The 25,783-nt window shown below is 41.6% G+C and overlaps 1 protein-coding gene across 3 annotated transcripts; it reads right to left on the reverse strand.

Moving 5' to 3' along the window:
• Positions 1-2,956: 2,956 nt before the first annotated feature.
• Positions 2,957-25,306, reverse strand: LOC129192877 (TOG array regulator of axonemal microtubules protein 1-like). 3 transcript variants are annotated; one of them, XM_054797285.1, is made up of 23 exons: positions 24,994-25,306; positions 22,618-23,783; positions 17,862-17,928; positions 17,169-17,297; positions 16,065-16,241; positions 15,702-15,979; positions 15,310-15,533; positions 13,943-14,043; positions 13,703-13,867; positions 13,567-13,632; positions 13,275-13,426; positions 13,041-13,182; positions 10,532-10,768; positions 8,583-8,706; positions 6,892-6,997; positions 5,955-6,190; positions 5,717-5,875; positions 5,436-5,562; positions 5,245-5,360; positions 4,086-4,269; positions 3,790-4,009; positions 3,640-3,726; positions 2,957-3,554 (listed from the first exon to the last, which is right to left on the reverse strand). In XM_054797285.1, exons 2-23 carry the CDS (start codon positions 23,647-23,649, stop codon positions 3,295-3,297), a joined length of 4,389 nt encoding a protein of 1,462 aa, XP_054653260.1. In that variant the 5' UTR covers positions 23,650-23,783; positions 24,994-25,306; the 3' UTR covers positions 2,957-3,294. The 3 variants fall into 3 exon arrangements, with proteins under 3 accessions (XP_054653260.1, XP_054653259.1, XP_054653258.1); XM_054797284.1 differs by having other exon boundaries at positions 13,275-13,390; positions 16,065-16,322; XM_054797283.1 differs by having other exon boundaries at positions 16,065-16,322.
• Positions 25,307-25,783: the final 477 nt, after the last annotated feature.

The raw sequence follows: 25,783 nt of genomic DNA on the forward strand, positions 1-25,783 counted from the left end.
AGGCACTCTCGAAACAGAGGTCTGCGCCATCACTGATCGTCCGCCAATGTCCTCACATCTCTCCTCCATATGCCATGGGAAGAGCAGGCAAACAAACTTTTGTTACGCGACAACTACAATAACCCTTTTGTGACCACGCACAGGGGACACACCCACCAGGGACATAAACAGGGAAACGCCACACAATTTTACAACTGAAGCAGCATTTTGGATTAAAGGTGAAAGGTCTTCAAGAACCAAGAAGAGTGTAGTTGCCGCCATTCAACTTTTGCGGATTACCATGACCTGGATGACTGGGATTCCACAGACATATGTAGCTAATCAAGTCAGTCAAGTGAGTCATAAAAATGTGAAAAATATGTCAGAAGTTAAGGTTTACAGAAATAAAACATTTTATTTATATATACACACACACACACATATATATATATATATATATATATATATATATATATATACATACATACATACATATATAACCCCGCCTGTCGCCCGAAGTCAGCTGGGATAGGCTCCAGCATGCCCCCGCGACCCTAATGAGGAAGAAGCGGTATAGAAAATGGATGGATGGATATACATATACATATATATATATCAATCTTTGTCCTTGTTCCTAAACAAGTTGAATATAATTTAATAGAAGTTGAAAGGCTACTTGAAGACTGGCACTGTACTGACAATCCTCCATCTGTGCCTTGTTGGTTTCTCAGGCAACCGCGGGAGTGAAGCCCAACACCATTTCTTTCATAGCCAACCTTGATCCAAGCATCAATACACAAGAGTTAGCTAACAGCGTACCTCCTGCCAGTGAACTGGCCATGCAAAAAAAAAAAAAAAGGCGCATTATCATGAATTAAAAGGGTTACACAACAAATTTTTGACTGTACCATCTTACTTTTACAGAAGATGCCAATACTGTGCAAATAACTATCATCTGTACAAAAGTATCTTGTACTATTTGTGTAAATCTCAATTCACCACTCTGCAAAAAAACCCCAAAAAACAGCCACATAAAACATTAAAAAAATATCACAAGACATTTGATGACAGCAAAAATTGTACATCTTCCCTGTCTTTGTCCTTTAGTGTGCATTTTAACTTTACATTCGGCAAATGGCTCTCTGGTTTGTGGTAAAGTTCAGAACGTGAAGAAAAGTGACAATTGTATGAATTTCATGTAATCATCGAGGAAAAGGCTTCTTGAGACGTCATCTGTACTTCTGTGTAGAAGGTGTCGGACGTTTCGCTCCTCATCCGAAGAGCTTCGTCAGCAAACTAATAAGTGCTGGTAGCTTAGGCCTTAAATACAGTAAGAGTGGGCGGAATTGGTGTGCCAACACCCTCCTCCTATTGGTTCGTTACACTAAGCCTGGGCGGAGCAGTGGTATAATCCTATCCTGTTATTCACACTTACGATAAAAGGGAAGTGTCACTCCCTGAATTGGGTATGAACGACTCTGATACTGGCTTGTTAGCATCTATTGTTCTGGCTCGGCCCTGCCTTCACCTCATTTGCAAGACTAAGAGCTGTGGGTTTTGGTCTCAGTAACCTGCTGAACACAGGGTCCAAATTAAACCTCAAACCACCATTCCGATTCAAAGATGGGTTCTGTTGTTTGACAAAAATAGCTTCCTTTACTCCTCTTTCAAACCATCTGTTTTCTTTGGCCAAAATCTTTACCTCGCTGTCCTGAAAAGAGTGATTGGTAGCTTTCAGGTGTAGATGTACTGCTGATTGAGGACCACTAGCATTGTCCCTGCGATGTTGATAAAGCCTTTTTTGGAGCATTTGCTTAGTTTCCCCAATGTAGTGCTCTTTGCATTCCTCATCTTTACAGTGGATGGAATAGACCACATTGCTCTGTTTTTGGTTTGGAGCCTTGTCTTTAGGATGCACTAATTTTTGTCTCAGGGTATTTACTGGTTTGAAATAGGTAGGAATTTTGTGTTGCCATAAGATCCTCTGGAGTTTTTCGGAGACCCCCGCTACATAAGGGACTACCACTCCTCTCCTTTTTGCTTCTGTGGGCTTTTGGGTTTCTTTCCCTACTCTCTTCTTTTGACATTTGTTAAAAGCCCACCGTGGGTACCCACAGGTTGAGAGCGCTCTCTCTTTTAACAAATGTCAAAAGAAGAGAGTAGGGAAAGAAACCCAAAAGCCCACAGAAGCAAAAAGGAGAGGAGTGGTAGTCCCTTATGTAGCGGGGGTCTCCGAAAAACTCCAGAGGATCTTATGGCAACACAAAATTCCTACCTATTTCAAACCAGTAAATACCCTGAGACAAAAATTAGTGCATCCTAAAGACAAGGCTCCAAACCAGAAACAGAGCAATGTGGTCTATTCCATCCACTGTAAAGATGAGGAATGCAAAGAGCACTACATTGGGGAAACTAAGCAAATGCTCCAAAAAAGGCTTTATCAACATCGCAGGGACAATGCTAGTGGTCCTCAATCAGCAGTACATCTACACCTGAAAGCTACCAATCACTCTTTTCAGGACAGCGAGGTAAAGATTTTGGCCAAAGAAAACAGATGGTTTGAAAGAGGAGTAAAGGAAGCTATTTTTGTCAAACAACAGAACCCATCTTTGAATCGGAATGGTGGTTTGAGGTTTAATTTGGACCCTGTGTTCAGCAGGTTACTGAGACCAAAACCCACAGCTCTTAGTCTTGCAAATGAGGTGAAGGCAGGGCCGAGCCAGAACAATAGATGCTAACAAGCCAGTATCAGAGTCGTTCATACCCAATTCAGGGAGTGACACTTCCCTTTTATCGTAAGTGTGAATAACAGGATAGGATTATACCACTGCTCCGCCCAGGCTTAGTGTAACGAACCAATAGGAGGAGGGTGTTGGCACACCAATTCCGCCCACTCTTACTGTATTTAAGGCCTAAGCTACCAGCACTTATTAGTTTGCTGACGAAGCTCTTCGGATGAGGAGCGAAACGTCCGACACCTTCTACACAGAAGAACAGATGACGTCTCAAGAAGCCTTTTCCTCGATGGACAACTCCTGTACGACTGAGAGCCTACACAGACTTCATGTAATCATCTTAATGAGCTACCTTGTCAATGTGCAAAGAGAGCAGTGTTGTGTATGTGGGACCTGATGTCAGCATGTCTGAACTTCTGTACCAGAGGAAGAAATATCACTGAGAAAAAGAGTAAAAAGCTCCTCATCAACAAGGACTTCTCTTCATAGGGATAAAAGTGCAGGCACTAAGAAATGTAGAACATCTCTGTCTTCAAGTAAGGTCAGTGTTGAGTCTTTTAGGATTTTCTCGGAATCCACCTTATCTTTTGGACACGCTTCTCAGAACCTCGTTTACCCCTTTCTGGATGGTGGCGTTCTGAGATGCAGCACACTCGCTCAGGCCGGGCCCCATCTGTGCGTAAAGAGCTTGGCACAGACTGGCGGTGGCGGCACGCACGCTGCCTCCTCGGCCGTGCACGGTGCCGCTGTGGCTCGATGTGCCTAGGAGGTGCCACAGCAAGGGCAGCGCTTTCTGCTCTACCATTTGTGGCTTGCGAGGGTACAGCTCGGTCACAAGATCTGCAAACAGGAGCGGGACAGGAAAGAGCCGAAACCAAAAGAGGTACGTTTTGATTTTAGACTGACCTTTGATTATCGCACTTACCTGCAACCTTCTCAACAAGATCCACCTTGGCTTTACCGCTTACAAACTGAGCCTTGGTGCAGAAAGGCTGAAGGAGGAGGATGTTATCTGCCAATGAGGGAAAACAAGTTAACTCGAGACAGTGACTCAAATGACTGCCTGATTTCATACCAAGATTGAGGATAAGTGCATTGATGGTGCCAATAGCAGCAGAGTAAATGGCGTTGTTTTTAGAGTTAAGGTGGTTGTCCACAATGGCTGGGACAAGAATGTTGACCACTTGAGACAAGTTGTCCTTCATCAAGGGGATGATTTTCTGCAGCGACTCGAGGGCGTACTGGTTGACCTTGCTGTTGGATTCCTGAAGCCTTCCCTTGAAGGCATCGAAAACCTGCAAATAAAAACAGCAGAGGTCAAATCAAATGTCTCTTCTTTTCAAAAAGGCATGTAGGTGGTTATTTACATACCGGGAATAAGCTATGGATGACGATGTTGGGGTGGTGCTGGCAGTCGGCCACTAGCTGGTCCATGCCCTTGAATCTCTCTCTGAAGTCCTTTGACCCCAGCAGGCCTGTTACATGCTTGATGTATTCATTCTTGTCTGCAACACTCTGCGTCTGAGATCTGCTGCTGTAATTGCTGTTGGCCATTCTGTAAATTACACAATATACATCAGTGTTAACCCGGCAAAAGTATTAATATGCACCTCCTGAATCTTTAATAAATCAATAAATCATTCTGTACTTCCAACTATTGAGGAACAGTTAGGGAAAAACCAGAAAAGTCATGTTGAGGTGAATCTGGTGTGATGTAAACCTGACCCATGAAACCCCTTTGGGCTAAACTCCTGAGGAAATTGTGAACCATGTTCAGCATACATGATCTCTGACCTCACACATGGTCTTCTCGATGAACGGACAAAACATTTCAGATGGCAAAAGTATGTAGAAAGTCTTCCGGTTTATAGATGTTCCTCAGGATGTAAACAAATTCTGTTCCTAGACTCTAGTTTTAGAATAAGTTGGAACTTATACCTAAATTAACTCCAAAGTCACTGACACTGTACACAGAACACATGAAAGACATAAAATACAGTAATAAATAGATGAAATACAAGAATTAAACGAAACGGTGGCAATTAGAACTCCCTTACTTTTATCCCTGTTGTCTTGCAAACCTTTTCACCCACTGAAAATATTGTCCCAGTCTAGTCTGGAAGGATAACCTCTTCTCACATATCTCTTTGTAACAGCGCACGGAATCCATGACCCCTCTAGCAATCATTACTCTTTATCCTTAATGATGGTCATGACAGTCGAGTGGTTGGGACCAGTCTTCTGCCCAACACGAGGCACACACTGCATTCTTATGCTGCGCGTGGCACATATTCTTCCACCGGCGGGCACTGCAAATAGTTCTCGAGCGAGTCTCGTGTTTGCAGACCAAACTTAAGTTTTTACGTACTGGGACAAAACGCTGTAATACGGTCATAAACCGAGGACCATCTGTATATTGTACTGTAGACTGTAGTTGTAATAATAATATAATTATACTCATACTTATGTCCATTTAGTGTAATTCCCTGCAAACTGTCTTTGTGGTTCTGGTAGGTGGTGACACGCGTACCTGATGGTGTGGTTGAATGGCTCTCTTGTGAGAGATGAAGCTCGGACCGTACCACTCCCTGGGAGGGAACGTCTGCCTCTGGCTGACTGGGTGTCCTGGGGCATCTCACCAAGACCCTAAAGTCAGTCCCAATCGATGCCGTTAAGACTTGAGTAAAAACCTGTTTTGTCCTGAAAAGGCAATGATTATACCTTGGTCTTGAGACTTAAGATGGTGTCTCTGGTAGTCTGCAGGTCTTTTGATGGAATAATTCTTTCCAGGATCTTGTCAAAGTCTGGATGGTAGGACAGGGACAACAGCATTCTACGGCCATAGTATCTGAAGATTAGGTAGAGAGGTAGTCTTTGTGAATTGCTGATCTTAAGATGTGTTTCCATACAAAGATTTGCATAAATAGGGATTGTTACAACAGTCACAAATGAATCTGACGCTGTTATTTTGTGCACTAAGAGAACTAAAAGCCTCGACTAACCTTGCTTCCTGTGAGGAGTCTTGCGCCAGCTTGCTGACTGCAGGTAAGATTCTTTCAGTTAAATCTTTACCCCCAGAGAGGAGGCGAGCGGCACCGACCTTTTCCACCAGACTGGCCAAGTGTTGGGCTGTGCACTTCCTTACCACTGAATTGAGATGACTATGAGCCGCAACAAAAATACATTATTTTAACTCCTACATTCCACGTTCTTTGTTGCGTGTGCTGAATGCATACTAACCTTAGTCCCCCGGACAGTAAAGCATGGATGCTTCGGGTGGGAGTGCAGTGCTGCACCATGCAGTCTAAAGCGGCATCAACATCCTGCCGAATAAAGGCATTACTTTCCCCCGCCTTGTGTAGCAAGGCTTTAACGGTGCCTTCCAGCTCCGGATCCATTGCCTTCTGCAGGTGGATGTAAAGATCACCCAGTGTGCACACTGCAGCCCTGGACACACCTGACCTAAGGTTCTTCACCTGAATCAGAAGAATCACATGTAGACAACGTCATTCGGCCTCAAGTAACATAGCATGTTACAGTAACGTACTTATTACAGGGAGGTGTGCAAGAGTGGTTATGCACATTTAATACATGACAGTAAAAAGGGCATATTCCAGAAATTAAGATGAAATTCTGAATTTGACCAAAAGTTTGGAAGAAAAATCTCTAACAAAACCTGGAGTTTCAAGGGCAATCACGGAAGACATTATTAGTTCAGCAAAAATGAAAGTAATTGTGTGTTTGCTTTTCTTTGGCTTTTTTGCAATACTTGTTTCAGAAAGACCAGCCTCAGCAAGGTCTTTTACGAGAAGAGATTTGAATTAAGTGGACTCCATTAAAAGCACAGAGTCTTGAGCAGTGTCCCAATTCTATTGTCCACCACAAAAGTTGCTTTTTAACTTTTAACACTGGTTAACTTCTTTACATTCTTCTACGTCAATTAAGAATGTCAAAAGGGAACATCAGCAGTGTGAATCAATATTACATTACACCTTCAACATTTATGATGCCGACAGTTCGACTCTGAAACAGATTATTTCTATTTCAGTTATTTAATATCGGAAAAGTTGTTTCCAAGTAAGAACAAATCGACTAGTGTCCCAGAATGGATAGTGCTGGACCAGTGAGGTGCCACTGTATTTTCATTCCATGCTGGAACTGATGTGATCTAAGTTACCTCTTGAATGAGAGATAGGCAGACATCACGAAGCCTGCCCTGGAGAACGTCTGAGTGGTACTGAGCCAGAGAGCGCAGGAATTTAAGACCTTCAATCTTTTTCTCCCTTAAAAACAAAACAATATGGATAGACATTTTTTCACATTGTTGACCGCTAACTTTCAGATCCCAAGCTTCTTTAGACATACAGTTCAGTATCTCACTAAAGTGAATACACCCCTCACATTTCAGCAACCATTTTATTTTATCTTCCCGAGAGACAGTGCTATATAAATGAATATTCATTTAAAGTAGTCAATGTACAGCTTGCAAAGCAGCATTGAGTTATTGTCCTCAGATTTATCGTCAACACACAGCCATTACTGTCTACAAAGCTGCAAGGACTGTACACCGTGAACCTGCCCAAAGTGTGAATATTTAGTGTGGACACCATTGGAATTCACCAGAGCTGCACAGGTTGTTGGTGGAATCCTCATCCACTCCTCCTTGACGTCACTGAATAGGTGGATGTTGAGAAACCTTGCACTCCTACACCTTCTGATTGAGGATGTCCCACATACTTGGTCTCTGCATCACCTTTGCCTTCCTCAGCAAGGCACTTGATGTGTTTAGGCTCATTTAGGCCCAGCTTGACTCCCCTTTCAGTGGATAGTAAACCAATACAGCAATACAAGCTGGACACTGACAACTGTAAATTATATCCACATCATGTTTTTTTTAATATTATTGTCCCTTGAAAAGGCTGTAATAAAATGGTTGCTGATATGTGAGGTGCATACAGTATTCCCTCGTTTATTGTAGTTAATTGGTTCCAGACCCGACTGTGATAAGTGAATTTCTGCAAAGCAGGATTAGTTATTTAAAAGTCAAACATTTTTGTAGTTAGAGCATAGAATCTGTTTACAACCTTTTAAATACATTTTTTAACATTAGAGCCCTATAGACATGAAATAACACCCCCGTGGTCACCTTTCCACTCTCCAATATAGTAGACATAATAGAATATAAGGTATTTAAGACATAAATAAGACTCGTGTTCATGTGTGTTTCTGTAAATGTGTTTCAGTGCTAGGGGGGGCTGAGTGGAGGGCGGACACAGAGTGATGTCGGGGGTTTAGAGTTTAATTTGGTGTGGGTTATGGCCACAACAGTAGCCACTGTTAGGGATTATTGTGCCGCTGTGAAATAACGCAAACCTGCAATAAAAGCCTGTTGTTCAGGTCTAATGACATTACACCCACGATCACATCTGGTGCTTGTGTGTCTCACTGAACATTACAGTTAACATGACTGACACGTAGTGGCCAGTGTAGAATACTACTTATCATACATACATATGATACATACTTTGAATGAGTCTTCTGAATGCCTTACATTTGTATTTTAGTTCATTTAGCGATTTTTATTTGTGAAAATGCTTAATCTAGGCAAACAAAACATGGAAACTTTTATACTAACAACAGGACGTATTTAAGCACAAAACACCATGATTTACCAATTTATTTTTGAAAATCCATGAGTGAAGCCGTGAAATTCGAAGCGCGAAGTGGCGAGGGATTACTGTACTCGTTCCATAAGTGAGTTTTTATGAAGATCAAAATGATACATTACTTCATGAGTATGCATTGGATGGATTTAAGTTACCAGTATGATGGGATAGATTTTTACTTCAAGTTGTGGCTATTTCTCACCAGTGATCTGAGCTCAGCAAGTCAAAGCTCTGCACCAGTGCGAGGTCAGGTTTGGAAAACGGACACAGTTCTGGAGGCTGAGAGAGGTTTTTCTTGTGGCCCAGAGTAGCAGAGGATAGCTCGTCTAAGAAGACCAAAGACAAGACATGGCACACAAAACTCATTCAGTCTCCTATTACAGCTATATCAGGCTCAAAACAAAGAGTGCGTGTGTGCGTGCGTGGGTGAGTGAATTGGTGATACATTAACAGTGAGTTGTCAAAACAAGGAACATCAAATTAGGAAAAACAGGCATATTTAACCATGACCTTGTGGATTTAGTGGTTTAACTAATACGCAGAGCAAAGCGCTGTTGTGTTTCATACAAATCAAATGTGCAAAAAAATATCAGGCGCTAGATAGACAAAGCACAATGGCCAAAGGAATAGGTACACCTGCACAATCTACTGACATCCAATACATTTGCTGCATCATATCTTAAGTTCTGTCAAAAATGCCTTCACTCCTGTGGTTGCCTGAGAAACAGTGAAGTCAGTAGTTAGTTCAAGGCCAGTCAACTATTATGTTGTTACATTCAGCTTGTTTCTGAAAAGAAAGATATGATGCTGGACAGTTTGTACACCTCTGCAAATACCCCTTGTGCCGTGTCAATAAAACATTTATATAATATAGGGTTAGGTTATTTTTTTGCATGTTTGTCACACCTAAATGTTTCAGATCATCAAACAAATTTAAATATTAGCCAATGACAACACAACTGAGCACAAAATGCAGTTTTTAAATGAAACTTTTTATTATTAAAGGGGAAAAAAATCCAAACCTACATGGTCCTGTGTAGAAAAAGTGATTGCCCCCTGTTAAAACATAACTTAACAGGGATTAATTGAGATCTATCAGTCTGGATAAGGTTCTAAAGCCATTTCAAAAAATTTGGGCCTCCAGCAAACCACAGTGAGAGCCATTATACACAAATGGCGAAAACATGAAACAGTGGTGAACCATCCCAGGAGTGGCTGGCCAACCAAAATTATCCCAAGAGCGTAGCAACGACTTATCCAAGAGGTCACAAAAGACCCCACAACAACAAAAAAAGAACTGCAGCTCTCATTTGCCTCAGTTAAGGTCAATGTTCATGACTCCACCATAAAAAAGACACTGGGCAAAAACGGCCCGCATGGCAGACTTCCAAGATTAAAACCACTGCTGAACAGAAAGAACATTAGGGCTTGTCTCAAGAAGAAAACATCTTGATGATCTCAAAACCTTTGGGAAAATACTCTGAAAATACTCTGACGAGACAAAATTTGAACTTTTTGGAAGGTGTGGGTCCCATTACATCTGGCGTAAAAGTAACAGTGCATTTCAGAAAAAGAACATCATACCAACAGTAAAACATGGTGGTGGTAGTGTGATGGTCTGCGGCTGTTTTGCTGCTTCAGGACTTGCTGTGATAAATGGAACCATGAATTTTGCTGTTTACCAAAAAATCCTGTAGAAGAATGTCCGGCCATCTGTTTGTGACCTCAAGCTGAAACCAACTTGGGTTCGGCAGCAGGACAATGATCCAAAACACACCAGCAAGTCCATCTCTGAATGGCTGAAGAAAAACAAAATGAAGCCTTTGGAGTGGCCTAGTCAAAGTCCTGACTTGAATCCTATTGGGATACTGTGGAATGACCTTAAAAAAGCGGTTCATGCTTGAAAACCCTCCAATGTGACTGAGTTACAATTATGCAAAGATGAGTGGGCGCTGTAAAAGACTTATTGCAAGTTATCGCAAACACCTCATTGCACCTGTTGGGTGGCCCAACCAGTTATTAGGTTTGGGGTAATCACTTTTTCATACAGCGCCATGCAGGTTGGGATTTTTTGTCTCCCTTCATAATAAAAAGTTTAATTTAAAAACCGCATTTTGTGTTCTGTTGTTCAAAAAAATATAAAAGTCTGACCTGAGCTGTGGGACAGCGAGGGTCGTGTCCTGCCGAGGCTTGGTGCCCTCCTCACACGGGACTGGTTGTGGGAATTGGGAGGCACTGTCGGGGGGCTTGGTTGGTGGGGTGGAGTGAGGCACTTGATGGGGCTGTGGGGTCCAGGTGGACTGATCGAGCTGGTGGGGCTTATGGGGGACCCATCTGAGGTGAGGTCTGCTGTACAGGATGTGATTGTGCTCCCGTTCAGATGGAGATCTACAACAGAGATGATCGTCACAGAAACACTCATTATGTAAGTGTCTTGCATAAGCTGCTGCATGAAAAAGGATATGTTATCAATACCATTTTCTTGTGTTGAAAATAACTTGTAAGATTCTCAGCCATATTATTTCAATGTTGGACCAAAAATATGTGGATAATAAAAAAAAAAAAGTAGGGATGCACAATGGGTTTTTTTCCCCAAATATACCAATACTGATAACTTTCTGCTTCTCAAGACCGATACGATAACCGATAACTTATTTGGTTAATGGTAAAAGGTCTGTCATTTGTGTAGCGCTTTTCCACCTCCAAAGTAGTGTGTATGTATATATAATATATATAATATATATATTATATAATATATATTTATAAAATTTTAATATATATTTATAAAATTCAATTTAACTGTAATTTGTGCACACCTGGAAATAAGAAAATTAAAGGTGGCTTAGACAAACTGTAACTGTAGATTTGTCCTAACCAAATATGAGATCACTACTATTATAAAAAAATATAACAGGACCAAAAACCGAGAACAGTTCTGTTTCTATAAATGGACATTTATTTTTTTCAAACACACAAAACTGTATAGTTTGACGACCTTATCTAGCTACTGCTTTGTCAGACCTAGCAAACTGTAAAGGGCTAATAACCCACATCCATAAATCAGTAGTGAAGCTTATGTCCTTATTTCCATCTATCAGTGTATGCATGAGTGTGGCGATCATGTTGTATTTTACTTGCAAACATACAAAAATACCGGTGGCTCGGAAGTAAAAACCGTGACTCTAAGTGGTTTACTAGTCGTCCAGTGTGCCTAGCTTCGTGGCCGCTGTTTTAGCAGCCCTGGCATATTCGTAGGCTTCCAAAACATTGTCGTAGTGATGCTGGCATTTCAGGCGGTTGATAAGGTAAAGAAATCCCGAACGATCAACAACATCATTTACAAGTGAGCTCAGGGGACGTGTGCAGCATGTCACAGAGAAGGATTGCTTCATTTGTCACTTTAGCCCAGTAACACACACCACAGAACGGGTAATCCCGCCTCATTGGAGAGTTTTTTTTTAAAATTATTGGTTATCAGTGCTATTTTTTACGTTATCGGATAGCCGTATGATGTCATAATTCCTCATATGTGCCCAATCATCGTGCACCTCTAAATTAAAGACAACATACAAAGATTTGATGCAGTTTGAAATCAACAACAATGTACAATAACAACTCTACAATAACATAGGTTATGCCAAATCAACAATATCAAGAAATATTCATTTATAATCAGTATGTTCTTGCCGAGTTTATATACTTATAAATTGTGCGATTTCTTTAAAATTTTTACTCCAGTATTTATGTATTTATCCTCATTGTTTTTGATTTGCAGTATTTGTCATATTTAATTTCTCCACTTATTGTAACATATACTTTCTATTTACTACTCACAATTATTATTCCAATTTTATCAATTTTATTTGTATCTTATTTTTCACATTTTTTATTTCTTCATTTTTCAGTATTAGAAATTTTTAGTGTTATCTAGACCTAAGGGCCTTGTTACGTACGAATTGACACAGTAGTATGAAAGAGTTTGTGTAAAAAATTTTCATCGCTAAGTAATTTCACCAAAAGAAGGGTCGTCTGTTGCGGCGAGCCTGGTTGTTGAAGCAGCGGTGCCAGTGCCCTCCAAATTGTTGTGGGTGCGGATGATGAATTTGATGATGATGATGATGATGTTCGATTTATATAAATTTGTGTCTTGTAGTCTGACGGGGAAACGACTCGATGTTGACGGGGAAACGTTTTGCCATATTTGTGGACGAATGCTTGACTGGGAATCGACTTCTGGTCTCATCTTGGTGGGGAAACGACCATAATCCGGTGTGTCCCATTACATGAAATGTACTCTTTATCTGTTTTTATATCTTTAGAACACACAGAAAAGACAAAGACGTGTGTTCATGTTTCATATAAGGATTGTGGATGATGGGCAAAATTCACCCAAAAAAGTGCAGTTTTCCTTTAAGGAGACTTTGGATGTCAGAATACATTGGTAGAGCTCTAGCAGGACAGGAATGGTGACAGGCTGCAGTAGTACTAGCCAGAGGTGACTGGCTTTTGTGATCGGTGTTGAAAGGGATTTATTGGTGCATGCTGATCAAATGCTTTACCATAGAAATCGGCCAATATTGATCGGTGGCCCATAGATCCGGGCATCCCTATGCAAATTTGAATCCCTATGAATTAAATGTATTTTTACAAAATGACCCACCTTTAATATTTATGCTCTCTTCAGTGGGTGAGTCGGAGAGCATCTGTCTGACACGGTGCCGAATCTTGTCCCTATGACTGGACTGCCCCTCGAGTTGATCCAGATGCAGGATCCTATCCCGGCTGCACCGTGTATTAGTCATCTGCTCACACATTGGTGGGGTGGGGGAGACACATCAGGCTGTGACAAATGCAGATGCCCCTTTGCGATTTACAACATAGCGGCAATCGTTACCTCATCAGCACTTGGACCGTCATCATGGGACATGTGATCGCCAGAAAGAACATGGAGGACTCCCGGGGGATCAGAGGGGGGTTTGCCCAATGAATCACCCTGCTCGAGTGACAAGCCTGAACGAGGGGAGGACAGTGCAGTACCAAACATTCCTAAGACACATAAGGACATCTGCAGATAAGTTGGATTATAAAATGTTGTTCGAATTAGTGATGGTCAAGATTTGACTTTGTATTTGTAGCTCAAACAGTGGCATTCAGAGCAAATATAACAACCGATGAAATATACATACCTCTTCCAATGACTCCTTCAGGAATGTCTGTGGCTGGCGAATTCCTGCTTCCATTGCTCCGAGTTCCTTCAATAAATCCAGATAATCGTATCAATGTAACCCTGAAATCTGTCTATTTATTTCCCAGATGGCTTACCTCTAGTTGCCTTTAGAGCTCTGAATGATTCACCTGACGGTGGTTTGACCAATGGAGGGGATGGTACTGTTGTGTCCTCATTAGCTCTAAAAGTTCCGTTGGAATAAGTGACTCTCTGCCCAACAACACCCACCTCATATGACAGATCGTTCCTCTGTGATAATCCTTTGAAGCAAAAGTAGAAATAATGAAAATCATCATCACAAGGAAACGAGCTAAACCACCACTACCATTTAATACCTGGAAGGCTGCTAAAGTCCATAGACACAGAAGACCTCAGTTTTGCAGAGGGCACTCTTGCAATACGAGGTTTCACCCTTGGGGAGGCTATGCTTCCAGGACTGTTGAGGTGGAAAGAATTAGAGCATTGGCAGAAAAACATCCTTGCACACTAAATTATATTATATACAATTGTTGGTAGGTTTTCTACATGAATAGTTTTTCCCACCCAGTAAAATCAAGAATGAATACTCAAGCTATATGTAATTGTCGTATGTTCTTTATTAGTAATAGTATTCCACTGATTCTACAAAGTGAACTAACAAAGGGCGAATTTATTTCTTTATATATTTAATATAATTTTGCCATCATTTGCAAGTGTTACCTTTGCTATTTGAGACAAAGTTCAAGGGGGAGTGTTTGAACAAATGCCAGTGTCAATATCAGTTTTTTTATGTTCATTTTTAAAGACTGTCTACATCAAACATATACTGTATATACACATATATATATATATATATACATATACACACACACACACATATATATATATATATATATATATATACACACATATATAGACACACACACACACACATATATATATATATATATATATATATGCAGTGTATATATACAGTATACTGTATATACATATGCATACACATATATATAAATACACACATATATATATATATATATTCACAGCCTTTGAAAAGGCACACACCTGCCTACTAGGTCCCTACAGTGGACTCAGTGCATGTCAGAACACAAACAAAACATGAAGTCAAAAGGAACTGTCTCTAGACCTCCCAGAGTCAAATCTGGGGAACATTAGAAAAATAAACACCTTTTGTAGCCATTATGGGCTGTTGTGTGTACAAATTTTGAGGAGAAAAATGATTGTTTTGTTTTGGCATAAGGCTGTAACATGACAAAATGTGGATAAAGTGAAGGAATGTGACTACTTCCCAGATGCATTGTATACATATTCACATACACACCATAAATTCCATAACCATGGTGTGATGTAATTGGCTCTAAATTAAACTATATTAAACAAACAAAAAAAATAACACCACCACGATAGGCTAGCATGCTACAAATTGCTGTTTAAAACAACAGATTGAACAAATAAATGTTGATTTGTCGCAGTTAAAAGTAAAAAAAAAAATTGGGTTTGCCAAATAGCTATTATTAGCTGACAACAAATAACAATGTGCGTGTGTGTTCTGTGGAAGACATGGAAGAAGGAAGAAGAGGGCGGGTTTAAAACATTTAAAAGTTAGTAGCCCACATCCAGTACCTAACCAAGGCAGACAGCACCTTTAAGGCACACTTGAACACGTGCCACAGTGGGTGCGCATTGAAAGTTTTGCTCCTGTTACCTTGTTTTCATGCCAAAGACGCTGGAGCTGGTGAGACTCAAACTGGAAAGACCACTCTCGCTGGCTGAGCTGGTCAGTATGGGAGAGGTGTGCACAGTTGAGTCCTGACTCATGTCTAACTTTACAGAATCCAAGCTGTCCTGGTCTGGGTCTGAACTGCTAATGCTCACTTTGGCCCTCTTCTTAGCAGCACTGTTTCGTAGTGAACGCAGAGAGTTCAACATCTGTAAGCACACCACGTTGGCAAATAAAAGCAGGAAGAGGAATGCGTACGACTAAATCTAATTAATATATCTTTTACATAGAATTTATAATTTTGATATTATGTATTATTATGTAATTTTCCATTTATAATAAACAGAAACCAATCAAATATTGTACATAAAAAATACCTCCTGCATGTCCAAAGGATCCTCCTCTTGATTATCTTGTGTTGCGTTAAAGCTAACAGGCTCCAGGTGAAGGTCCCTCTCCCGATGCTGATTCTGAGGGTTGCACTGTGCATTGGACCTCTGGTCATAAAAATGGGTTTGCTCTCCTGAAGGAGTGACTGGTGAAATGGAGAGGGTTGTCCTATTACTGTTCAGGGCCCGGCGGAATGACAATGTTGAAGAAGAACTCTTTAGGGAGGCACGGTTCGGCCGAAGAGAGCATCTGTTAGAGAGGTCCTCTGGATCAAGTGAAGGCAGAAAAGAGATAATTACAAAATTATGACCAAGCTAATCTTACATTCGTGCTGACAAGATGACCCTTGCCTTGTACTGCTGTGTCCCTCCCGGAGCTGGTGTCTCGCTGTTGAGGGCTGCTCTCTCGCTTGTTGGGCCAGGTGTTGGACATAGAGAGGGACGAGTCGGCATGGCGACGGGGCAGTTTTGGAGTGATCATGCCTCCTGGGAGTGCAGCCAGAGGGTAGGAAGGTAGCAGGAAGGAACCTGATATTTTGTGGTTTGATGGGAGAGAAAACGTGCGCTCAACACTGGGGTTCCTTGAGAGCATGAGTCCTTTGGAAGACGCTGTAAAACACGTTTCTCACACATTATCACATCGAAAAAACAAGCGTGAAAACTGTATAATACTGTATTTCCTCAGTGACTGCGGGTGTTTATTCAACTGCAGAGTACGAGTTTTTTTACACAAAATATATGAAGCGCATTTGCAAAAATAGGTCTGTTTTGTCTTTATTATGCATCCAAAGTAACATATATCAGACTAGCGTTGGATTAAAAAAAGTTATATACAGTATGTTTTTGCAAATGAACTCTTCATACTGTATTATAGGGGTGTCAGAGTTGTGACATGGAGAGCCGAGACACTTCAGGTTTTCCTTCTAGCCGGTCTCTAAAACAGGTGATTTTAATGATCAACACCTCCTTCAATTTGAGGGAAGGAGCTAATTAGTTAAATCACCTGCTGGTTGGAGATGTCTCGGCCCTCCATTGACACATGTGCTGTATTATATCTCACAGACGGATAGGTATCCAGTAAATAAAGTGTCAACATGTAAATGATATGGTGTGAATGAATTATCAATAATATATATGGAAAAGGTGTAAGATTAAATAAGCTCTGCTTCTTCCTACGTCTTTTCAGACATGTGCAGATGTAACCATGTGATGTTCCTTAATTTAGCTCGTTCAGCAGTTCTGAAACAAACCATACCATGACATCCGTTGCTTTCTTTTTCAATAATTTCTACTTTATTTTTCACGCCTTCAGGGATGTTGTGTTCATGTGTAGAACCCAGCAATTAATTGGAGCAAATCTCACTATTTGAGGACATACGGTTAATATAGGTCACTGCTAGCTTTGTTCACGAGAATAAAAATCAAGATGACTGTTTTGTGACATTTATTCCTTACCACTATCTGTTTCAGTGAAGTTTGTGGTTTTAAATATGTCAGGGTCTAAGTTGAGGCTTCCGCTCCTTCTCAGTCGGGCAGGAGACAGTCTTCTCCTGGAGGTTTGGGGTGTCTGTGGTTCTGCAGAACCTTGAGAAAAAGTATACCTTTCAGTTTCACATGTCTGCAGTAACTCTAAATTGTCCATAGGTATGAATGTGAGAGTGAATGGTTGTTTGTCTAAATGTGCCGTGTGACTGACTGGCGACCAGTCCAGGATGTACCCCGCCTCTCGCCCAAAGTCAGCTGGGATAGGCTCCAGCATACCCACGACCCTAGTGAGGATAAGCGGCATAGAAGATGGATGGATGGATGTTTGCAGTATACTCCCTTTGCAACTAACATGGCAGGAACAAACCTGTCAACCCATGGTGGAAAAAGATGAATTGCAGAAAAGCCAATTAAAATAATTGTTTTTATTAGGCACTACTTGTTTCTGGCAAGCTTGTCTGGTATGACATTATCGTCCAAGTTGACTTACAACCACACGCATCTCACGGCTTTCTGTAACATGTGGCCTTGTGACTCCTTTGACTCTGCATGCTAATCCAATACAAAGCGGCTCTAATATGTGCCAGCTGAAGTTGACTGTGACAACAGTGCTTGTCACCTCAGATTAATGTGAGCATGAGAGAAGGATGGATTGGGACTTACTAAAAGTGGGTATGTAGGTCTCTGGACTCAGCTTCCTGGACAGTGGAACAACATCTTCAATGGTTACCTATGAAGAGACAGAGGTTTTGCATTGATTGACGGTGGTGGGCGCAGTTTAGCGTAATTCCATACACTGGCTTAAACAATAGGACATAGCAGAAATGTGGCCTTTAAGTGCATGTTCCATTGCTGCCACTGATTACATAATCTCTTCTCAGTTCCGTTCCTATGCCACAGTGCAATCTGTCAAACCAAGTTTTAGAGTAGAGAACTAAAGCACACAAACAGTAACAAGAGCTTTTTGCATCTTTAGCTCGCTCACTCATTATGAGGATCAGGCTGAATTTAAGTTAGGCATGACGCTGTCTGCTTGCTTGATCACACTCCAGCACTTGATGAGATTGCAGTCAACACTACAGCTGTAAATAAGCCATGTTTTGCAAGTTTAACCTTGTGATATTTCCAATTATATTTGCCACACACATGCGTGTACCCATAAGAGGTGCTCTGCGGTAATGGGGTTGCTGGGAAACAGATGCTGCTGTAAACAGAAGGTTTTGAAATGAAAGCTTCTATACTGAGCAAAAGTTCCCAGAACAGAATATAGTAAATTATCACCGGAAAGAAAAAAAACATCACAATCATGGTCATTATTGAAATGTGTCACATACCGTTGCTGTTTGTATTATGCATATATTATGTTAAAAGTGTGCGGAAACAAATCACCACCAGAATATCTTCCACAAATACAGTAATATCACCGATTACTGTTGTGAGATTTTACTGTAGCTTGTCCTCATTTTAGTCGTTTGTGTCTCTGTATCCCTCTTGATGTATTTATTCATTCGTTCATCTCCTACTGCTTATCTTGTGCAAGGTCACAGGTGAGCTCGAGCCTAATCCCAGAGGCGGGACACACCCTGGACTGGTCACCTCCATCACAGGACATATAAGGTATATCCGGAAATTATTCAGTGCTTCACTTTTCCCCACATTCTATTATGTCACACCCTTCTTCCAAAATGCAATAAATATGTTTTCCCTTCAAAATTCTACACACAACACCCCACAATGACAAGATGATTTATTTTTTTAATGTTTGCAAATCTATTGAAAATAGAAAACTAAGAAGTCACATGTACATAAGTATTCACAGCCTTTATTCAATACATTGTTGTAAGCAGCAATTACACCCTGAGGTCTTTTTGAATATGATGCCACAAGCTTGGCACAGTTACCTTTGAGCAGTTTTGCTTGTTCCTCTTGCAGCTCCATTAGGTTGGATGGAAAGCGCCTATGCACAGCCGTTTTCAGAGCCCTCTGGAGATGTTCACATCGGATTTAAATCTGGGATGTCTCTGCACGTTGCTACATTCATCTTTCCTTCTACTCTGACAAATCTCCCAGTTCCACACTTATGATGCAGCCACCACTATGCTTCAACTGTAGGGATGCTATTGGCCAGGTGATGAGCAGTCCCTGGTGTCCTGCAAACATGATACCTGGCTGTCATGCCAAAGTCTTATTAGACTAGAGTCGTTTCTCGTGGTCTGAGAGACCTTTAGGTGCCTTTTGGCAAACTCCACGCAGGCTGCCATGTGCCTTTTTACTAAGGCGTGGCTTCCATATGGCCTGATTGGTGGATTTGCTGCAGAGATGAGAACCTTCCAGAAGAACAACCCTGTCTCCACAGAGCACGTGTGTCAATGGAGAGCCGAAACACTGCAGGTTTTCTCTCCAACCAGTTTCTCCAGCAGGTGATTTCATTGATGAGCTCCTTCCCTCAAATTAAAGGAGATGTTGATCATTAAAATCACTTGCTTTAGTTAGCGGCTGGAAAGAAAACCGGCATGAGTTTGACACCCCTGCCACAGATGAACAACGGAGCTCTGTCAGAGTGACTGTGGGGTTCTTACCACCTCCCTGACTAAGGCCCTTTTCCCCAATTGTTCTGGCCATCCCGTAAAGTCTTGGTGGTTCTGAACTTCTTCAAATTATGGATGATGGAGGCGACAGGGTTCATTGAGGCCTTCAAAACAGCAGAGATTTTTCTGAACCTTTCCCCATATTGGAGGTTTAAAGACAATATTCTTTGACTTCATGCTTGCTTTGTTTACTGACATGCACTGTCAACCAGGTATGTGCCTTTCCAAATCATGTCCAACCAATGGAATTAACATCAGGTGAACTCCAATTAAGCTGTAGAAACACCTCAAGGCTGATCAGTGGAAATGGGATGCATGTGAGCTTCAAGGCAAAGGCTGTGAATACTGTTTTTGTAATACATTTGCAAGCATTTAAAAAAAAAACTGTCACGTTGTGATATGGGTGTTGCATGTAGAATTTTGAGTAGACAAAAATGTATACAATTTTGTAATAAGGCTGTAACAGAACAAAATGTGGAAAAAGTGAAGTACTGTAAATACTTTCCGGATGCCCTGTATCGACAAATGACCACACCTCACAGGCACCTAAGCTAACCACAATTACATCGTCCAGCCCTGCATTGATCTCATGACACAATATACCATTGTTACTCTGCAAATGCATTAACTTCTGATAAAGAAGTTGCAGAAAAAAATGCATCAAACTTTATGTACCGTATGTTTTGTGTTACATTTAGAGCTCAATTGTTGACTGAAGTCGACTATAGTGTAACCAGAAATGAAAGTTGAAAACAGTACACCTTTATGTCTTGGCTGCTCAGTACAATATGGCTAAAGCAGCAATAAGTCCACATTATTTTTATTTTTTTTTACCCTTGTCCTGTCTCCAGCCTTTAAGGCAGATAGAATTGTAGCTCTAAATGTCCTCAAGTGCTCAACAGATTTACTCTGGCAGGGAGAAGTGTGATATACACTTCCCCTGTTATACAGGAATTATTTGACTTAGATGCTTGTTTTTAAGCAAATTTGGAGCGACCAGACCGGAGCAGGAGGGAACAGAGAAAAAGAGAAAAAAAAAAAAACGGCAGGGGGTGCGGGGATAAGAGGGGGACAAAAAAAAGAGACAAGAGACAAGGACAACAGCAGCAACAATTGTGACAACAATAACAGAACAACAGAAACATACAGGACGTCAGCAAATAAATGTCTGTGATGACTATAAAGACCCTGACAGAAAGGACAAAATAATATCAACAACCACAATGACAATGCTGCATTGAAACAGTCACACATAATAGTAGTCATGAAATGATGAACTATGATAGTGATCACAATGACAATACTGCATTGAAACAGTCACACACAATTGTAGTAATGAAATGATTATCTATGATAGTGAACACAATGACAATAACTGTAATGCATATCATTGTAAAAAAAAACCTATACTCATACTGCTGAAATCACCGTCGCTGTAATAAAACCAACAACATGCTCAGTACAATATGGCTAAAGCAGCAATAAGTCCACATTATTTTTATTTTTTTTTACCCCTGTCCTGTCCAGCCTTTAAGGCAGATAGAATTGTAGATCTAAATGCCCTCAAGTGCTCAACAGATTTACTCTGGCAGGGAGAAGTGTGATATACACTTCCCCTGTTATACAGGATTTATTTGACTTAGATGCTTGTTATTAAGCAAATTTGGAGCGACCGGACTGGAGCAGGAGGGGACAGGGAAGAAGAGAAAAAAAAAACAAAAACTATACTCATACTGCTGAAATCACCGTTGCTGTAATAAAACCAACAACATAATAACACCCTGGTTAACTCAGTGAGTAATGTGGGGAAGTACGTATGTACTGCGAGTGTGCATATGTATGTGTGTACAGGTATCTCTGTATGTGGGGAAGTCTTCATATATATAAAGGTGCCGGAATGTGTGGGCGTGTAATTGTCACTGAGAATGTATGAAAGGAAAGCGGCCGCCCTCCACCTCCCAGAGAGCCCCGCCCCAAATAGCCAGACCGAGCCCCCGCCGCCAAAAGGCCACCAGGCCCACAGGGGCAGGCAGCACAAAGATCAGAGCCCCAAGAGCCAGCCCAGAGAGCCCACCCCCCCGGGAAGACCAGCAAGGGGCCGCAGAGAGGTAATCAAAGCCAAAGACAGGGCGCCGGCGGGCCGGAGGACAGCCAACCCCTGAGACCAGCGAGAGATCACACTCCACAAAGGCAGACGAGTACCGGGGGCCACAAACCGGCAGGCCCAGAGACGCCCCCACAACCGGAAAGAAGCCCGCCCACGCCGGAAGCGCCAGTCCCCCCCCCACCGCCACCCCAGGGAACGGAGCCCGGCCTGCCCCGGGCCAGCCCCCGCCCGACCCCAATAAGTCCACATTTAAAAAAAAGAATAGCGGAATGTTTAGCACAAGGTCTGTTGCGTACGCCTCTCAGGTATACACAGTAACGCTCCCTCTGCACAATAAGTTATAGGGGGGTACATCATTGTTTTCATGTTCTATTAAAAATGTGATGCGTGACGTTGACTCCCCTTCAGCATCCTTTCCTCTTCGCCTCCACAAATTTTTTTTTAAAACACATTTTAAGACATTGCTTAAAATATTGTCTGCAACGTTACATTTTTTTGGTTGTGTATTGATCAATTACATTTATATTTAAATGTTAACGATTTGTATGGGAAAATGTATTCTAAAAAGCGCTTTGAGTATCTTAAAAGGTAAGAAAGCGCTATACAAGTGAAAGTCCATTTACCATTTAAGTTTGAACAAATCGGAGGTTGAGCATCACCCTCAACCTGTCAAAAACAAACTGAATCTAAACGATCACCAAAACAGTAGAAGGTTGGATCTTACCTGCTCGGAGCACTTTCCACTGGGGGAGCTGCACTGATGATTATTTTCAGTCGATGAACAGCTCAACATCTCCCACGGTAGTTTGTTCTTCCCTTTACCTGCGCTGACAATCCTCCGTTGTGAGGGAAGCTCGTCAGTGAGGGAGCCTAAGCTGCCGTAGCCATACAGTTGCTCACAGTCCGGTTCAGTTCTATTACTCTTTGCACTACTAACCCGTCCTCCGTTCATCACCCAGTCCAGATCAGCTCCAGAAGTAGCATGTGGTGAGCAGCGCAAGCCTGTTTTGGGTACTACCAGTCCATACTCCACTACACCCTCTGGTGAAAGCTTCGGGAGGATGTGCCTTGCTCGTCTGGCCTGTACAGCTGCCATAAGACCCTCTGCCTCCTCATTCAGCTCAACCATGTCCACTGCTTTCGTGAGAGGCTGTTTTTTCCCCATGTCCAAGCAGGAGTCAAAAACTGCAAACAGCTCAAGGGCGGCATGGCGGACCTTCTTTTTGCTGTCTGCTAGGTATGGTGCAACTTCAAAACAAAGCTTTGGGATGTTGAACTCTTTCCTCGGATGAGTCAGCAGGGCTGCAATAATAATGTTCAGAACATCCTCCCGGACCCTGGAATTTTTGTGTTTTAAGTTTCCGATGACAAGATCTAAAACTAGTTGTGGGGCAACAGTTTTCATCATCTGTTGAAACATGTTCATGTATTCATTCCTGGCGATGGTGCGAGTGTCTCCTAGAGCCTTGAGGGCCACCAAGACAATCTGTTTGACATATTTGTCAATACTTCTATCTAATCTCTGAATGAGTACATTTAAAACTTGTAAGGTGCCACACAATACTTTAAAATTACTGTCATCCAGAAGTCTGGGGAGAAAATTAATGAACTCTTCAATACTGTCAGAAGTAACCAATTCCAGATTCACTTCCGACAGGATTTGTTTGAGCTCTTCCACACCATTTGTGCGATTCTGATAATTCTTGGGGTCCAGAAGCTGCTGGTACAACTCCTGGGAGATTAGTCCAAGAATCATTATTGATTATCCAGTAGATGAGGTCAAACATGAGAAAAATCCAGCGCAATCTTGAGAGGATGATTATAGTCCTCTCGTCTCCTGTTGGCGTTCATCCTGAGTGGTTGATGATGGGGAGCTGCTCAACTGTGAAGCTAACAGAAAAACAAAAAGGATTGGATGGGCTTTGTCAAATTCAAGTTGCTTTCACAGACTGACATTAAGGGTTTGTTCACCCTAGGTAAAAAAAAAAGATACTTGGTCATCACTTTAGTGTGGTCTGGTTTGCATTCACACTAGTATTTTCGTCAGTGGGCCAAATAATGCTCAATTAAGCATAAGCAAAAGTCGCACCTCGACTGGACGGCGCATGTGACGTGTACATTGGCCGACAACTTTACGCACCCATAACAACATCTGCCGGGTCATATACGATCATAGGGTAGATTTTTATCAGCCGACGTTTTACTGGCTGAGATGTAACGAAGAGGATGTAAATTACATAAACGCATCAAAAATTTCCCGGAGATGTGCTAGAAGGATATGGTGTTTCTGACGACTTTACTGAACTGTGATGAGGAACATAACCCCCTTGTTGAAAAGAGACAGGTATCCCTAACTATTGTATTTAGGATGATTTTCACTCAGCTTTCTGTTGGGTGTTCCTACAGGAGCATTTGGTTACATCACATCTGGTGTTTTGGTCCATTGATGCAGTCAGCCTTCACACTCGCCTCACTCAGGCTTCGAGTCCGCTAGCAGGCAGTCTCAGTCTGCCTGCCACAACTACTCTTTGGTCCGGTCATTTTGAACACTTTGGACAAACGAACCGTACTAGCAGAGCAAACGGACTCCAGTCTGTTTTAAACGGACCAAAAATGAAGTGTGAACGCACCATAAATAGTGTTTGGTGCCAAAGAGTAAATTATGCAGCCAAAACAATCAAGATAACACTGGCATTGGTGTACAAATGTTGCAGCACTGATTTATGGTAGCATGGCACGGTATAACACAATGCACTAACTCGTACATCCAACCACTTGTGGCTTTTTGCCACCGTGCAGCATGGTTCGGATAACATCTGCTGATGTGCATGATTCCCTTCTAATGTAACATGTCAAAGTATTAAGTAACAGAAATGTAGACTGCAGGCTTGGGCAATTAGACCACCGTAGTGGCATCAATAGGTTTACAACAACCAACCCGTGACTGTATACGCCACGGTAAAGAAGGCAACATAATGTTAATATATTGAGGCTTCTGTTAGTATTCATAAAATCGCGTGGACGGTGCTAAGCTAGCTACTCTGCTAATTAACGCTGACTGACATGAGCTAGCAAAGTTAGGAATAACAAGAAAACAGACCTTGTATTGCCACCCGATGACACTTCGACGACGTTCGTCGAGACCATTAAAGGTTACGTAGTCCCTGTTTCCATGTCTACTTGTCCAGTGTGGAGCGCGCTAGCTGTTGCCCAAGTGTAAACATTTTAGTTCTGTTTTAGCTGATGTGAGGAGTGTTGAATGTTTGGAAGCTACAGAGGTATTTGCACCGACAGGCGCCCACGCACACACACATAGATATACACACATTCACACACACTCGCGCACGTACACGCGTTGCACACGCACGCACAGGAAAGCAAAATGGCGTCTTCAGGTCGCAAACGGAGCGCTTCCATGGTGACCAGCTAAACTCGTGCATGCGCTATATCACTCGGGTGCACGCGCAAGTACATCGGAAACTGAATGAAACAGTACCATATAACATAACAAATATAACACACAATATGTAATAATTGTATAAAATATTTTTACTTTACAACTATTTTCTCGTCTTTAAATTATGAGCATTGATGTGAAATCAAATTACCCTGCATTACATAAAGTATATCCTGAATTATTATTTATACATTATACAATGTTTGCCAGTCTTTTACTCTGTATGTATTTATTACTTCATCTGTAATGTATGTACAATATTGTCATTGTTTGAAATGTTTTTTAATCACTGCATATGATATCTATTTTTACACATTCTTTTCTCTCTCACAGGGACATAAGAGTTAGGATTAAATGAACTCTTCTTCTGAAGCTTCTTCCTACTCCTTTTCGGGAATCATTTTATTATTTTGTTTATTGTATATTTATTGTT

This window comes from Dunckerocampus dactyliophorus, chromosome 13, assembly GCF_027744805.1.
Source record: "Dunckerocampus dactyliophorus isolate RoL2022-P2 chromosome 13, RoL_Ddac_1.1, whole genome shotgun sequence".
Classification (NCBI taxonomy): domain Eukaryota; kingdom Metazoa; phylum Chordata; class Actinopteri; order Syngnathiformes; family Syngnathidae; genus Dunckerocampus; species Dunckerocampus dactyliophorus.